The 18706-nt window shown below is 36.4% G+C and overlaps 1 protein-coding gene across 3 annotated transcripts in view; it reads right to left on the bottom strand.

The window, feature by feature from the left end:
• The window catches only part of UBTD2 (ubiquitin domain containing 2), a 61434-nt gene that overhangs the window by 28983 nt on the left and 13745 nt on the right, over positions 1-18706 (bottom strand). Inside the window, exon 1 of one of the 3 annotated variants that reach the window (XM_032337005.1) lies at positions 18248-18272. The exons of 1 other annotated variant lie outside the window; for it this stretch is intronic. In XM_032337005.1, coding sequence (XP_032192896.1) covers positions 18248-18257 — 10 coding nt within the window. In that variant the 5' untranslated portion in view covers positions 18258-18272. Of the gene's footprint in view, positions 1-14033; positions 14166-18247; positions 18273-18706 lie in introns of those variants that run through there. One more of the 3 variants, XM_032337006.1, reaches the window with a different exon arrangement.

Genomic DNA, 18706 nt, shown 5'->3' with positions numbered 1-18706 from the left:
CTACTTTTTTCATCTTTGAATATTTTCACAATAATTTTTTTGGGAAGAAAACCCAAACACTGAGAAGCAATTAAGATTTGAACACATTAGGGGTGCTTGGGTGGCTCAGTGGGTTGAGCCTCTGCCTTCGGCTTGGGTCATGATCTCAAGACCCTGAGATGGAGCCCCGCATCGGGCTTTCTGCTCTGCGGGGAGCCTGCTTCCCCTTCTCTCTCTCTGCCTGCCTCTCTGCCTACTTGTGATCTCTGTCTGTCAAATAAATAAATATAATCTTTAAAAAAAAACCAAAATAGGACTTCAAAGTATATGAAGAAAATCTGAACTAAAGGTGAAATAAGACCATCCCACAATTATACTTGGCTATCTCAACATTCTTCAATCAGTAACTAATAGAATAAGAAGACAAAAAAAATCAATAATACAGAAGACAGTAAAAACATTATTAATCAACTTGACATTAATGACATTGCTAGGACATTCCACCCAACAAGGAAAATATATATATATTCATATCAAGGGCACATATATCATTCACTCCAAGATAGGCACTACAAAACCTAAGAGAGGGGGGCGCCTGGGTAGGGGGGTCATGATCTCAGGGTCCTGGGATAGAGCCCTATATCAGGCTCTTTGCTCAGCGGGGAGCCTGCTTCTCCCTCTCTCTGCCTGCCTCTCTCTGCCTACTTGTGATCTCTGTCAAATAAATAAACAAAATCTTAAAAAAACCTAAGAAAACAGGAATGACATAAAATGTGCTTTACAATCATAAATGGAATTAAATTAGAAACTGATTACATAAAGTTATTTGGAAAAATCCTAAAATAATTAGAGATTAAATAATACAAAACATCCAAATAAGTCATGGGTAAAAGAGAAGTCAGAAAATACTTTGAGGGGCACATGGGTGGCTCAGTCAGTTAAATGTCTGCCTTCGGGTAAGGTCAAGATCCCAGGGTCCTCGGATCAATTCCGCATTGGGCTCCTTGCTTAGCAGGGAGTCTGCTTTTCCCTCTGCCTGCGGTTTCCCCTGCTTGTATTCTCTGTCAAATAAATCAATAAAATCTTGAAGAAAAAGAAAACTTTTGAGTGGGGCACCTGGGTGGCTCAGTTGTTAGGCGTCTGCCTTCAGCCTGGGTCATGATCCCAGGGTCCGCAGATGGAGCCCCACATCTGGCTCCCTGCTTGGCGTGATGCCAGCTTCTCCCTCTCCCACTCCCCCTGCTTGTGTTCCCTCTCTTGATGTTTCTCTGTATGTCAAGTAAATAAATACAATCTAAAACAACAACAACAACAAAACTTTGAATGGAATGAAAATGAAAATATATCAAAATTTTAAGATGCTTCCAAAAAGCACTGCTTAGACAAAAATTTATAGCATTAAAATGCTACTATTAGAAAGTCTCAAATCAACCATGTAAGCTTCTACTTTAAAATGCTAAAAGAACAAATTAAACTCAAAGTTTAATAAAGAAAGTAATAAAAAGCAGAAACCAAAGAAACTGAAAACAAAAAAAAGAGAAAAATTATAACGGCAAAAGCCTTAAAAAAAAAAGTCAATGAACTGATAAACTTCTAGCCAGACTGACCAAGAAAAAAAAAAGACAAAAATGCTCAACATCAGGCACCTGGGTGGCTCAGGCAGGATTTCAGAGTCCTCGGATGGAATCCCTACATTGGGCTTCATGCTCAGTGGGGAGTTTGCTTCCCTCTGTCCCTTTGCCCCTCCTCCAACTTGTGCTCTAGCTGTCTCTCAAAAATCTTAAAAAAAAAAAAAAAAAAAAAAAAAAAAAAGATTATCAACATCAGGAATGACCAAGGGAACATCACTAAAGATCCAGCAGATTTTCAAGGGATAATAAAGTAACATTCACTGAGGAAAAAAGGGTTAATTAACTTGACTACCTCTGTAGAAGACATTAAGTTTGTCTTTACAAACTTCCCAAAAAAAGAAAACTCCAGGCCCAGATGGGATTATTGAATTCTATCAATATAAAGAAGAAATGATGTAATTACTCTTCCTTTCAGAAAACAAAAGAGAACGGAATACTCCCCAATTCAATCTATGGGGTCACAACAGCACCGTTAACAAAATAAGACAAATTAAAAAAAAGAACTACAAACAAGTATGCCTACAAGTATGCCTCATAAACATAGATGCAAAGATGAAATAAAGATCTTATCAGGCATATAAAGACTGAAAGAATTTATCACCTGCATACCTGCATCACAGGAAACGTTATACAGTCCTTTAGGCAGAAAGAAAACGGTAACAGATGGAAATATGAATCTATACAAAGGAATGGGGATCACCAAAAATGGTTACCTACATGAATAAATATAAAAGATATTTTAAATTATTATTCAACTCGCCTTACCAAATAATTGAGTGCTATCACCAAGAAAAGCAGAGTAAGGATTTCTGAAAATCTCTACAAATACAATGAGAATATTGTCAAAATAAACTTCAGAACTCTGGCAATTAACCAAAGACCTCTTACAACCTAGGGAGCATGTAGTCTTTCTTATTTAAGAAAAAGTGCTATTTGGGGGCACCAGGGTGGCTCAGTGGGTTAAGTCTCTGCCTTCTGCTCAGGTCATGATCTCAGGGTCCTGGGGTCAAGCCCCGCATCGGGCTCTCTGCTCGGCTGGGAGCCTGCTTCCCCCCGCCCCCAATCTCTACCTGCCTCTGCCTACTTCTGATCTCTGTCAAATAAATAAAATCTTAAAAAAAAAAAAGAAAGAAAGAAAAGAAAAAAGTGCTATTCTGGCAAAAACCATGAATTTTGTGGTATTTTAACATGCCTTTGACTAATCCCCCTTTTCCCACCTCCAAGGTAACCTTGAAAACCAACAAACAGCAATCATAGTAAAAGCCACCAGCATCACAGGCACAAGACGGGTCAAAAAACCCCAAATTGAAAAACCTTTCATTTTTTAGCCTATGTGTACGTTCTCTAGGAAATACTACTCATAGAGTCTGTCTTTATTTTACCTAACTTACAGTTCTCCCAGAATAAACAGCCTTTTCCTGGGGGCATTTGTCAAAAACAATAAGCAGAAATTGTTTAACACTGCACCTCCAAGAGGTAGTGAAACATTTGGGTCAAGCAAGAAAAACTGTTCAAAGCTGGGAAATGCGATGTCCAGAAAAACTCTACACACTTCTAGGAATCTAAAAGGCTGCACAGGCATAGGACTGTGCATATCTAGAGCTGTGTACATGTTCAGGAAAGACCAAGAATGTGCTAAGGTCTCACTTCTGACACTAAGACTCTGTAACAGCAGGAAGTAAGAGCTAAGGCACAGCAGTAAACCAGATGAATTTTAAAGATGAGTCCCAATATGAACAAAGAGCCATGTAGCGAAGAATGAGTTACTGGTTCTGCACTTTTAAGGAAATATATCCAATCATTAGCTCACCACTAAGCTAACTAGCAGAGACTTCAGGGGCCACACCTAATAAAGAACACAAACTTTACAGAATTAGTTCAGTAAAGTCAGTTTAAAAAAAACAAAAAACAAAACAAAACAAAAAAAAACCAGCAACAACAATAACAAACCCTGAAGGAGGAGACTGATTTGAAGGGTTGTAAATGTTTAGGTTTTAAACAAAAAGTAAGTCATGCAAGGAAAGTATGGCCCACACACAAGAAGGAAGGAAAGCAGATAATAGAAACTCACTGAGAAAGTCCAGACTTCGGACTTACTAGAGTTTAAGTCGCTATCTTAAATATATTCAGCGCACTAAAGAAAACCATGTGTAAAGAACTAAAAGAATGAGAACTAAGTCTTGGTTTTTTTTTTAAGTAGGCTACATACTTAATGTGAGGCTCAAACTCATGACCCTAAGATCAAGAGTCATATGCTCTACTGACTGAGCCATTTAGGCACCCCTGAGAACTCTTAATAAAGAGAGAGAAAGTTGGGGCACCTGGGTGGCTCAGTGGGTTAAAGCCTCTGCCTTTGGCTCAGGTCATGATCCCAGGTTCCTGGGATCAAGCCCCACGTTGGGCTCTCTGCTCAGCGGGGAGCCTGCTTCCCTTCTTCTCTCTCTCTCTCTGCCTCTCTGCCTACTTGTGATCTCCGTCTGTCAAATAAATAAATAAAATCTTAAAAAAAAAGAAAAAGAGAGATAGAAAGTATTTTTTTCTTAAATATGAATATAGTTGAGACACAATGTTACACTAGTTTCAGGTGTACAATAGTGATTCAATATCTCTATTTGTTATGCTATGCTCACCACAAGTGTAGCTACCATCTGTCATCACAGAATGCTATTACAATATCACTGACTATATTCCACAATATCAACTGAATATATTCCCTTTGCTGTGCCTTTTATTCTTGTGACTTATTCATTCCATAACTGGAAGCCTGTATCTCCCACTTCCATTTACTCATTGCTTCCTCTACCCACCAAGAGATAGAAATTATTTTTAAAATCATGGAGTTGAAAAGTGCAATAACAAATGAAGAATTCACTAGAGAGACTCAATATCAGATTTGAGCAGGAAGGAGGAAGAGTCAGTGAACATGAAGATAGGTTCATTGAGATGATCTAGTCTGAGAAACATTAAAAAAAAGGAAGGAAAATAAACAAAGCCTCAAGAGTTCTTGACAATGGCAACCAGTTAAGATTACCAATATACATACACATAACATGAGTCCTAGAAGGTAGAGAAAAAGTTAGAATGAGTATTGGGAAAAAAAGTGGCACAAAACTTCTTATATCTGATGAAAAACATCAATCTACATAGCAAGTAGATCAACAAACTCAGAAATCCCTATCTAGACATATCATAATTAACCTGACAACAACCAAATGTAAAGAGATCTTGAAAGAAAAGGAAGGAACTCATTACATACAAGACATTCTCAAAAAAGTTCAACAGCTGATTTCTTAGCAGCAGCCATGAAGGACTGAAGGAAGTCAGATGGCAAATTCAAAATAACGAAGAGTGCATCAACTAAGAATTCTATACCCAGCAAATGGTACATTTTGAAAATTATGGAGAAAGTAAAACATTCCTAGGTAAACAAAAACTGAGAGGATCTGCTGCTAGCAGACTAGCTCTGCAAAAAAATACCAAGAAGTTCTTCAAGCTGAAATAAAGTGATACTTGACAGTACTTGAATATACATGAAGAAATATATATATTTTTGACTTGAAATTATTTCTCCTATTTGATTTTTTCTTTTAATTAGGGCCCACAGCCAGCATGAAGCCCAATGGAGGGCTTGAACTCTCGAGCTTGAGATCAAGACTTCAGCTAAGATCAAGAGTTGGATATTTAACCAACTGAGTCACCCAGGTGCCCCTCCTATCTGATTTAAAAGACAATTGTATAAAGCAATAATTATAAATTTGTGCTGATATACATACAATATATGAAGTGTATAAAGATGTAATTTATATATCAATAACAGCACAAAGAGTGAAGGGAAGGGGTTACATTAAAGTTTTTATATGCTACTGAAATTAGATTGCTTTCAATTAGAACTATATTGTTAAAAATTAAGATGTTATTTATAATCTCCAGAGCAACCAACCATAAGAAAATGATTCGAAAATATATAGTGAAAGAAATGACAAGGGAATTAAAATGATATGCTAGCAAATATCTATTTAACACAAAATAAAGCATTAATAGAAGAAAAAAGAAGTAAGACATGTAGCAAAATGGCAGGTGTAAGTCCTATCTTACTAGTAATAACATGAAATGTAAATATTAGGCATTCTAATTAAATGCTGAAATTTACAGGGGTGCCTGGCTGGCTCAGTTAACAGAGGATGCAACTCCTGATCTTGGGGTTGTAGGTTCACCCCATATTGGGTACACAGATTACTTAAAATTTCTTTTTCAATCTTAAAAAAAGATGTTGAAAAAAAAAAAAAGATGTTGAAAATTACAGAATGGACAAAAAAACTATCATCCAACCATATGCTGTCCATAACAGACACTTTAGATTGAAAAACACACTTAAGTTGAAAGCAAAAAAATCAAAAAAGATATATCATGCAAACAGTCACCAAAAGAGAGCTGGAGTGGCTTTAACACAAACTTTTTTTACTAAAGACAAAGAAGGACATTTTATAATAAAGAGGTCAATCCATCAGGAAGATATAACAATTATAAACATATATGCACTTAACAATAGAGTCCCAGAATATATGAAGGAAATACAGACAGAAGTGAAGGGATCAAGTTTTACAATAGCTAGAAAGCAGAATACTCCATTTTCAATAATGGATAGGATATAGACAGAACATCAATAAAGAAACAGAAGACCTGAACAATACTATAAATGAACTAAACCTTATAGACAGAAGTATAGAACATTCTACCCAACAATAGTAAAATAGTAAAATACATGGTTTTCTTAAGTGCACATGGAAATTTGCTAGAATAGACTACTAAGTTAGGCCACAAAACAAGTCTCAATAAACTTAAGACTGAAATCATACAACATATTCTCTGACCAAAATGGAATGAAGATAGAACTCAGTAAGAAGGAAAACTGGAAAAGTCATAAATATATGGAAATTAAACAATAGATTCATACCAAATGGATCAAATAAAAAAACCACAAGGAAATGTGAAAAAATAAATGAAAACAAAAACACAAAATACAAAAACTCATGGGATATAGAAAAGCAATGCTCAGAGGGAAAGATCTCAATCAATAACCTAACTATACAATTTAAGGAACTAAAAAAAGAAGAGCAAAGTAAACCCAAAGCTAGCAGAAGGCAGATAATGTAAAGATAAGAGCAGAGATAAACAAAACAGAGAACAGAGAAACAAAAGAGATTCAATAAAGCCAAAAGTTAGTCCTTTGAAAAGATCAACAAAATAAAACGTTTTAGCTCAACTAAGAACAAGAGAGAAGACACAAATAACTAAAATCACAAACAAAAGTACAGTTATTATTACTACCTTACAGAAGTAAAAAGGATTACAATACTGGAATACTATAAACAATTAGTTGTACAACAACAAATTAAATAACCTAGGTGAAACAGACAAGTTCCCAGAAACAGATTATCAAAATTGACTTAAGGAGAAAGATGGGCACCTGGCTGACTCAGGCAGTGGATCATACAACTCTTGATCTTGGGTGTAGAGATTGCTGGGAAAAAGAAAAAAAAAATCGAAAAACAAGAAAAAGAAAAGGAGGAGGAGGTGGAGGAAGAAAAACAACAACAACATCAACAGTAAGAGACCTATAACAAAAGATGGAATGGGTAATAGAAAACCTCTCAATAGAGAAAAGCCCAAGACCAGAAACCTTTGCTGGTGAATTCTACTAAACATTTAAAGAATTAACAACAATCCTTTTCAAATGCTTTCAAAAAATAGAAGAGTAGAGAACACTTCCTAACTCATTCTATGAGGCCAGTGTTACCCTAACCAAAGCCAAAGATAACTGCAAAACAAACAAAACAAAACCCCAAAACAAAAAACCACCCCCCAAAACAACAGACCAATATGCCTTAAGAGGATAAATGCAGAAACTCTCAACATAATATTAGCAAACTGAATCCAACAGCATATTTAAAAGATGCTAAATACCACACGATCAAGTAGAATTGTCCCAGTAATGCAATTCGTTCAAAATAAGAAAATCCACGTAACTGGGGCACCTGGGTGGCTCAGTCATTAAGCGTCTGCCTTGGGCTCACGTCATGCTAGCATGGTCTTGGGATCAAGTCCTGCATGAGCCCAGCATCAACCCTGCATAAACCCTGCATCAGGCTCCCTGCTCAACAGGAAGCCTGCTTCTCCCTCTCCGACTCCCCCTGCTTCCCTGCTTGTGTTCCCTCTCTCGCTGTCTTTCTGTCATATAAATAAATAAATAAATAAATAAATAAAATCTTTATTTTAAAAAAAAGGAAGATCAATGTAATTAATATGCCACATTAAAGAATGAAGAAAAAAACATGCAATCATCTCTATGAATAAAAAAGAGTTACCTGATAAAACACATTATTCTTTCACGATAAAAACACTCAAAAAGCTAAGAACAGAAGGGCGCTTCCACAAAATGGTAAAGGATCTTGATAAAAAAAAACCCACAGCTAACATCATACTCAATAAACACTGAAAGCTTTCTCCCTAATGACAAGGTAAGAACTAAGAAACTCTTACTATTGCTTAAAGAGAGCAGGAAGGGAGATCCTATAGCAGTAACGTTCAATAACTAAAATATACATTCTAGGGGTGCCTGGATGGCTAGGTGGGTTAAGCCACTGCCTTTGGCTCAGGTCATGATCCCAGGGTCCTGGGATCTAGCCCCACATCAGTCTCCCTGCTTCTCCCTCTGCCCCTGATTATGCGCTCTCTCTCACTCTCTCTCAAGTCTATTTCTAAAAATATATAAACTTATTAGTAATTATAAAAGTGACATTTTAAAAAATCACCATTTGACAACCACTATAATTATTTGAGGCAACAATTATCAATGGATATGAGAGTATCTATTGGATAAGAAACAAAATATTTACATAAACTCAATCTTCCTACTAAATACTTATTATTTCCATAGGAAAAATGTTATTAACTTTGCAGTGAAGAAACTTAGCTAGAACCATAACTGATCAAAATTAACTTCACCGGGGCCCCTGGGTGGCTCAGTGGGTTAAGCCGCTGCCTTCGGCTCAGGTCATGATCTCAGGGTCCTGGGATCGAGTCCCGCGTCGGGCTCTCTGCTCAGCGGGGAGCCTGCTTCCCCTTCTCTCTCTCTCTCTGCCTGCCTCTCAGTGTACTTGTGATTTCTCTCTGTCAAATAAATAAATAAAATCTTTAAAAAAAAAAAATTAACTTCACCAATAATGGGAAAACAGACATTTTTCTGTTGAATATACAGATTCAACTGTGTATGTGACTCCTGACATCATGCACTGGGAAAGACACAATCTCTGTGGTATTCTTGCCCCAACTACATAATCATGAGGAAGCCAAGCTTGATGAAACATCAGAAAAATTTAAATTAATGAACACCACAAAATAACTGGCATGTATCTGTATGTTTCAAAATAACAAAATCATGAAAGATTGAAAAGTCTCCAGAAGAGCTCCAGATTAAAGTAGCCTAAAGTAGACAACTAAACAAAATGCATGATCCTGGGAGATTTTCTTTGAATATCAGTGAAGATAATGATGAAATTGTCTGAAGTCCACAGAGCAAATATTAGCATTATATCAATATTAAGGTCCTGGTTTTGATAATTGTATGGTGGTTATATAAGAGAATGTATTTGCTCTTAGGAACTATATACTCACTGAAGTATTTTGGGGTAAAAAGGTTTCCTGTCTGCAACTTATCAAATGGTTGAAGAAAATGTAACTATTTAAACTTATGTACATATATATAAAGAAAGATTATAAAGCAGATGTGATAAAATGTAACATTTGGGAAAATCTGAATGAAGGGCATACAGAACTTCCTTCTACCATTTTTTGCAACTTTCTTTAAGTCTGACATATTTTAAAATAAAGTATAACAAACAAAAAAGACCTGTGACCTTTTGACAATCCCTTAGGTATAGATTTGGATTTGGGAGAGCAACCATGTTATTAACCAAGATCTCACTAAGGCTGCAAAGACCCAGGGCCCTATAATGGTGCAGGCTGTGTCTGGATGGAATTAGATTTTTTAAGACTTTCCCTGACCACCTCAAAATTCTTCAGGAATTTGCAAGAATATTCCTGTAAGGATTTAGAAGTACCTGCCGGCAATGACCCCATCACTCTGATTGTAGCATCACAGGTATAGAAAGAAGCAGTCTGCCATCAGAAATAGTAGGTCAACAGTCACTGTGAAGAGTGCTATCTATATACTGTCCTACTGAACACTCTCAATGCCAGTATAATCTCTGTCTTAAAATGAGGAAGAAAACTTAAAAGCCAAAATATCTAAGTGGGGAGGAGGATAAGGGAGATGGCAATAATAAAATAAGTTTAATTGGATTGTTACAAAGATTTAATGGGGTAATATTTCTCACAGACACAATTAGAACATTGCCAAGCATATATAAAAAAACAATACCTAAATGTCTGTTAAATTAATACAAATAAAAATCTCCCAAAGATCATAATACTAAATGTTACAGCTGGGATCAAACTGAGACGGACTCCAAGGTTCATATTCTTAGCCACTAGGCCTTTACTGTCTCATTGCTTTAAGAGTTACTGGATTGTTCAACTTTCACCTACCCTTCCAAAGTAAATCAACATGATAACCAATCTGTCAGGTCACAACGATCTATGATGAAGGTGTGAACCAGTGCTTAGGATGGCACAGCAAGTTGGCATGGGTCTCAAGTGCCCAAACTGCACGCTATTTCCCAGACAGCATACACCAGTTACCAAAAACATGTTGATGCCTGTCCCGAGCTGCTGCCAAGAAAAGTACAAAGTGTTTCCTAAGCCACCAGTGATCCGTAAGACTCTATTCAAGGGGGTCTCCATTTTCAATGTGAAAAGTTTCCTTTGCTTGAGAAATTGGCCAAAATGTGGGTAAATGCACTTTACTTGAATTACACTCATTTGCCAAGTCCTTTTCTTTTAATGGGCTTCTAAGTGCAGTCAAAGCCCTCTTACTTTTAACAACAGGTCAGAGTCAAAGAGTATGTTCAACAGACTCATAGAACATAATGGTATTTTGGCTTGTACAAGATTTTGCAACAAAATCTATAAAGCAGAACTAGGACTCAATCATCAAAATCTCTCTCTCCACCAAGTTATCAGAAAGTGATATTTGATGCAAACAATCAACAGAAACTACTAGAAACTGTACCACCTTGGGGTTAGAGTAACGGGAAAAGACAGATCTTGAATGTCACTTAATTCTTTAAAATTGCATCTATGGCTATTAACATTACAAAACACAAAGCTCTACTTTTAGCTTATTTAAGTGCACTGTTCTGAAGGAAGTAATGTCGTAAGGAATACATACTCTCACAAACTGTACACATAAATGCCTTGGGAAACTTGCTCAATTATAGCAAGGTTTTTCCTTTGCTCTAGTTTACATTGCATTTCTTCAGATTAAGTCCCAAGAAGTACATCTCTCACTTCATTGTGGTGACTCTACTAATCTTACCTTTCGAAACAGAGAGCCAGATTAATTTTAGAAAAAATACTGATAATCTCTCCAGAAATGAAAAGCTAACAATGACATTTCCATTATATCCGTGAACATGAGTAAAGTCAAACTCTCGAAGCCTAACTGCTCTAGAAGCATAGCTACAATGACTAAAAAATGCACATTTCTCTTAATGTATGATTTTTGCTTTTTTTATACATACAGTATACAACATGAGTATGAAAGAATGCACACCAAAATGTTTGTTAGGTGGAAGGATAAATGTGATTTACTTTTTCTTAAATATGCTCCTTAACTTTTAAAAAATTTTTTACAGGGCAACTGGTTGGCTCAGTAGGTTAGGCATCTGCCTTTGGCTTGGGTCATGATCCCAGGGTCCTGGGAAGGAGCCCTGTGTTAGGCTCCTTGCTCAGAGGGAAGTCTGCTTCTCCCTTTCCCTCTACTGCTCCCCCTGCTTATGCTCTCTCTACCTCTCTCTGTCAAATGAATGAATAAAATCTAAAAAAAATTTTTTTAACTTAAAAAAATAAAATTTTTTTTACAAAAAAGTTATTTATAAGTTTTTTAAATGAGCATAAATATATACAGTAAGAAAAGATTAGTCCTAAATAAGTTCTCACATAAGAGACCATATATAAGAATACACAAAAAATAATAATACATACATAATATATATTTTGTGTATGTCTATTTTTATATATACCATATATATATAATGAACATGTCACATATAGGAATTAAAAGCTTCAATTACTCTCCTTTCTTAACTAGAAAGCAATCTTACAAATGTTCCAGTCTGAACTTCTGACCGGTTTAGCAATGCTGTAAGTAGCTTTTAGACAGTATCAGGAATAAATGCAAAGACATCATTAGTCAACACTTTCCTACTCATTAAAATTGTATAGCATTTCCCCCAAGACTTCAGTACAAAAATAACTTGCCAATGTGTTTGATACTACCTATTATTAAAGCAGAATTACTTCTCAATGGAAACTGAATTTTATTCTACATCCTAATTTTCTTTAATCTCCCTCAATGTCTCATCAGAAAATTTCTTTTTCCTCCCTCTTTAATAAATGGTAGAACTTCTCACACTTTTAGTATTTAGGCTTTTAGTATTCATGCTTATTCCAAACTGAAAAAAATTATCTTTCTCACTGAAATGCACCTTAAAATAAGGAAATTTATTCTTAAAATGAGGATATTTATTATTCCCATCTTAAAATGCTTAAGGATCAACCATTACAGAAAAAAAAGTTAAATGTTTTTTAGTCATTTCTTTGCCCTATGTGGTTACATTGTAATTTCAAGTCAGAATCTTCAGTATTGGTATACAGAAAACAATAATGCATATACAAGAACCTATTTCCTACCCCATGACAGGTCCAATACAAAAAGACAGTCTCTTTGCTTCCAAGGGTAGCTTCAGTAACAGATAAGCAACTCTCCCCATTCTCTTGTTACAGCTGAAGTATCTCATTCAATGTTCATTCCAGAAGTACTGGGTATCATTTTATTGTTTCTCAAGTTAGCTTTCATTATGTCCTATTTATATGTGGTGGCACACACATCTCAATTTTTCAGTTCAAAATTATGAGATGTTAAAGGACATATAAACTACTTGAGTCATTTAGTAAGAGACAGGCATCCAAAACATCATGCAACCATCACAAACCCAGAGCAGCAAAATCCAAATTCATAGAAGGATGTGTTCAATAGGCCCTATGTGTTAATTTTTGGCAATATGATGAATAAAGGCCCAAATGCTTTTTAATCACCAAGCTAAAATTATTATTCCCAGGGTAACTAAAGTTCAAGGCAGAAATATATTGGTGACTGCCAAAGAGCATAAGCTACCACAATGAAACTATATTAGGGACCAGCATAGGTCTGCCCTCCCAGTTCTGAGCAAGACACATTCAGGAGAGAGATGGTCTCTGTTCCCTTATCAATAAAACCAGAAGGTGGTTCCAAATGTTCATATGCTGACATTTTAAATACAAATATTCGTTCACTTCTGGGTTCCAATCCCCATCCTTTAAGTGCTAGATATAATAATCAGAAAGAACCTTCATGTAATCTCCTTCAACTCACCCCTTGGGGCGATCACCACTTTATGATCTGAGACAGATTTTCTAATACTCTATACTAAGGGTGATTTCAGAGCATAGGCCTAGAAAAACTTTATTAAGCTTTCTTCAGATTAGACAAATCTTTCTTTTCTTGTACTTCAAGGACCTTAAGGAAACTTGTTTCCCCACAAGGCTCAACTGCTAAATTCAAGTCAAGTTTGCATAAACTGAATTTTAAGCTGAAAACATTCAGTCTCTATTAGGAGGTACAGGTGAAAGTGAAAAAGAGGGGCACAAAAGATGAATGAGATTAACACTTTTTTCCACTTAATCAAATTTTAGATAATTAAGATCTTAATTCAGAATTTCTACCTTGCAAAAAACAATATAATTTCTTTTTTTTTTTTTTAAGATTTTATTTATTTATTTGACAGATAGAGATCACAAGTAGGCAGAGAGGCAGGTAGAGAGAGAGGAGGGGGGGAAGCAGGCTCCCTGCTGAGCAGAGAGCCCCATGCGGGGCTCGATCCCAGGACCCTGAGATCATGACCTGAGCCGAAGGCAGAGAGGCTTTAACCCACTGAACCACCCAGGCACCCCAACAATATAATTTCTTGACTAAGATTGAAGACAATTACCCACCTCATTTTTTACTGCTACCATCTCCATTTTGGCCACAAGAGTGAACACAAGGGTCCTTAAGAAACACATTCCATTAACTTTAACTCAACTATGTTTCTTGCCACAAAGGAAAAACACACATACTTCTGCTGCAAGAAAAGAAAAGTCAACCCAAACTCCTTATCATCAGTGGACATGATACTGAATTAAAAAACAGAAGACGGAGCTTACAGTTTGGGATACTCCTTTTACTCCTTATTCAGATCAAAACTTCTCTGTGCCTGAGGTTCCTCCTTTGTGAAACAGCGATACTAACATCATCTTTCCTTAAAGTCAAAGGGTTCTTGTAAGAATCAAGAAAATATGAAGATTTTTTTTTAAATAAAAAATTTTAACAAAGATTATATATTACAGTCAAGGCTCTTCTCACGTATTTGTTAATTATATTTGTGAGCCTGAAACACTGAAAAGCCATTATTTTAATGACTTTAAGATCTCTTCAACAAGTATTTCTTATGTAAATCTGTTACTTACATGCCACTCACTAGGCCCTGTTGAGATATTACATACAAGTTTAAGTATGTTACACAGGTATACTCAGTTTGTTGTGTAAATAACATAGCCAGGAAGGGATATTTTGATAAATAAAAATAGGATGAAAGTATGAAACATAATTGCATTACTAAATATCTTATAACACAAGGCATGTCTTAAAAAAGTTATACGTTATAACATTGTATTTGCACAATTAAATGGATTTTCCCCCAAACATAAGCTCCTTATACTTTTTATATAGAGAAGTGTGGTTTAGACCCCCAAAGTACACTTAATCTTTAAATACTTCAAAGATCAGTTTCATCCTACAACTTGTCCCTAGATTTTGCCCTCCTCCAACATCCCCCAAAATGTCTGCTGAAAATAACGCACAAAACAAACAAAAACCCCTAAATTCAGAGAACTCATAAAGGGTGCCTTCATTACTCCCCACTAATATAATTTTAGAGGCTGTATGTGAAAACTGAATTTCTGCTGCATTCAATGTAAGTACAGATTCAGCTAAAGGGCAGCCCAACAATTCTACTGGGCTGAGTGGGCAATAAATATAATTAACTCTTTTCATATGCAAAGCAATTTGAATCATGACTAGGTTTACTAAGGATGACAGAAGAAAATACACAAATAAACACAAAATAAGCAGGGAGACCTTAATAAGCAAATTAGATTACTGCCTCCTTTCATCAAATGGGCAAAAAAGAATCTATCCCAGAGTTAATTATCCCTAAAGATAATGGGTTTTAGTACAACTAAGGAATGAGTAAAATAATTTCATTCAAAAATCAAATTAAATACTTAAAACCAAGTGGTAAACTTTTCACTTTCCAAGTGATAAAACAGTCACAACTATGTATTCATTGTTTCACTTACTTAGCCCATCAGGAACTATTTAATGCATACATATATGCATCATGAATTATACTACATTCTAAGGATACAATAAGGAAAAAATCAGACATGACCCCCCTGACTTCCCAGAGCTTACAATGTGGTAAGGTAAGACAGGAAATAAATAATTTCTAAAAGCAGTTTCTCAACAAAGGGAGGGGGCCATACTATTTTTTTTTTTTTTAAGATTTTATTTATTTATTTATTTGACAGACAGAGATCACAAGTAGGCAGAGAAGCAGGCAGAGAGAGAGGAGGAAGCAGGCTCCCCGCTGAGCAGAGAGCCTGATGCGGGGCTCGATCCCAGAACCCTGGGATCATGACCTGAGCCGAAGGCAGAGGCTTTAACCCACTGAGCCACCCAGGCGCCAAGGGCCATACTATTTTTAAGAACTATAATAAAAAAAGCACTTCACAGCAAATATTTACATTCCAAATAAATAGGTCAAAGGCCCTGAAAAGGAAAGAAGCCATGTTCTGCTGACTAGGTGCAAAGCTCTTTCAATGACATTCCTTCTATGTTTCATCTCCATCTAGTCCAGGAATGTTAGACTACAAATATGACAGACACCAGACCTCACCTACTAGCATCTCATCTGATTCTGGTTCTTCCTTCATTATCCACAGTCATATCTTTCAAACACAAGTTCTCATTTGTCAACCCCTTTTCTCTTAAGCACTACCTCCCTGACCTTTCGAAGTTTAAACGTAACACAAGCGTGCCCTAACAGTAGGCAAAGAGTTGAAATATTTCGAACTGTAGGCAAACAGTTGAAATATTTCATGCCCAAGAGAGGAAGGAGAAAAGTGAAGCTGTGTCAGAGGAGTAGGCCTAACAGTGCTAAGGTGCATTTCCAGCTTCAAATGGGCTGAGAGGTAAAGTCCACATCTTAAATAATGAAACAGCTTCACTTACAAAGTGCATTATGAAGCCAAAAGTTGCTCTGGAAGAGAAAGATCACCAGAACACTTGTCCCTAGCGAAGACAAATCAAACTTCCAAATCTATATAACCAGACTGCAATTAGTAATACAGAAACAACAGTCATCACCTTATTGATTCCTTTCACTTTTTTTTAAGTAAACTCTATGCCCACTGTGGGGCTGGAACTCATGATTCCAAGAGTCACATGCTCTACTGACTTAGCCAGCCAGGTACCCCTACCTTCACTATTTTTAATGTTTTACCTTTCCTTTGTTTGTTTTTCAAGATTTCTTAGTGTTAAAATTAATCTGGGTAGCATTTTACTTCTCTAAATTGTGTAAACTTAATTAATATTGTATTATTTTTTCAGTAATTGTTTGAAACTTCAAATATCTAGTACAATGCCCTCAACAGTATACCTATTCTCAGAGTAGAGAAAAACTGATTGAAATTATGTGCTAAAAATTTTTTCTAGGACCTAGTCACCTATTTTTTTTTTTTTTAAGATTTTTATTTATTTATTTGAGAAAGAGAGAGAGCATGAGCTGGGGGGAAGGAGTAGAGCAGAGGGAGAGGGAGAAGCAGACTCACTGCTGAGTGAGGAACCTGATGTGGGACTCGATCCCAGGACCCTGAGATCATGACCTGAGCTGAAGGCAGATGCCCAACTGACTGAGCCACTGAGGTGTCCCTAATCACCCCATTTTAAAAACTGGTTTCAAAGAACTCAAGGAAACAAAACAACTGATGCTTTAGAGTTCTACAAACAGAATTCAAATTATATGTAAAATATATAAATATGTATATATTTTAAGAATTTTTTTTACTTATGGGATAGCCTGGTGGTCGGTTAAGCATCTGCCTTCAGCCTGGGTCATGATCTCAGGGTCCTTGGATCCAGCCCCACATCAAGCTCCCAGCTCAGTGAGAAGCCTGCTTCTCACTCTCCCTCTGCTCCTCCCCACTCCGCTTGGTGCTCTCTCTTACTCTCTTTGAAATAAATAAATAAATCTTTTTTAAGGAAGTTTTTTTCAGAGAGAAAGAGAGAGAGAGCACTGAGCAGAGGGAGCGGCAGAGGGAGGAGAAAGAGACTCCCCAGTGAGCAGGGAGCCCGACATGGGGCTCACAGGAAGCTCAATCCCAAGACTCTGAGATCATGAAACCAAGAGTCAGATGCTTTAACCACCTGAGCCACCCAGATGCCCGATTTGTTATTTTTAAGAATAATAATAAGCACCCTCCCATCAAATGTAAAATTTCAAACATACAGGCCATCATGAAACATGTTCGTCATGAAACTGACCATGGAGACAGTGGAATGAAGTTTCTCTTACCATCCCTATGCACATATGAAACTTAGGGAACTTCTTGAAATGTGTCACTGACTGGGAAAACCAGAGCTCTACACAGTGCCTTTTATTACTACAGGGGCATACATGTCCACTCACGTAACACTGAATCAGTGAACACACTAATAGAGCACCTTGCATATCTGGCTCCACTAACTGTCACAGTAAGCTCAGGTGCACCTGCTTAGTATATTCTCTCATTACAAAAAGTAACTCAAAAATGCTCAGCAAAAATATAACTTAAGTCGGGGTGCCTGGGTGGCTCATTCCTTAAGCATCTACCTTAGGCTCAAGTCACAATCCCAGGGTCCTGGGATCAAGTCCCACATTGGGCTCCCTACTTGGCGGGAAGCCTGCTTCTCCCTCTCCCACTTCCCCTGCTTCTGTTCCCTCTCTTGTTGTGTCTTTGTCAAATAAATAAATCAAATATTTAAAAAAAATTTTTTTAAAAACATATAACATAATTTTTGAGTATAGTTGATAGTGATTTGAACTTCAAAAAAATCTCTTACAGACTTTATAAGACTCTAAATAATTTACTTTTATTTTTTAGTGACTGTACAATCAAAAGAAAATGAAATACTGAGGCTGACACATTTGTGTTCGATGTAAGGTATATCTAAAAAAGCATTCAACTGTTAAAAACGTTTGACTACACTGATCTCATCCAACATGCTCATTTTATAGTTGAGAAAAAGATCTAAGAAATGAGGAAATCAAGTGACTTACTTATGGTCATAGATGTAGAAAGACAGAGGTGGAATTAGAATTTTCATTACACTACACGGTCCTATTTAACAAAGTTCTTGTTCTAGAATTAAGTAAGGCTTTTATTAGGAGAATTTTACTTTCTCCTAAACACCTTACAAACTTATAGATGTATTTCACACAACTATTAATTGAGGCTAAGGTATTATGAAGCCTCAAGTATTATGAAGTCTGTACCATGTCCAATGTAGCTTACATTCTGAGAAGGTAAGTAACGTTGAAAAATTACAATGAAAGAAGATTTTTGTAAAAATGGGAGAAAGTGATACAAAGGGTACAAACTTGCAGTTATAGGAAGAATAAGCTCTGAAGACCTAATAATGTACAACATGGTGACTATAGTAACAGGGATTGTAGCCTTGAATGTTGCTGAGAGTAGATCTTAAGCTTTCTTACCCCACTCCCCACAAAGTTAACTAT

The sequence above is a fragment of the Mustela erminea genome, chromosome 3, assembly GCF_009829155.1.
Source record: "Mustela erminea isolate mMusErm1 chromosome 3, mMusErm1.Pri, whole genome shotgun sequence".
NCBI lineage: Eukaryota > Metazoa > Chordata > Mammalia > Carnivora > Mustelidae > Mustela > Mustela erminea.
This window is presented reverse-complemented; position numbering and strand designations above follow the sequence as displayed.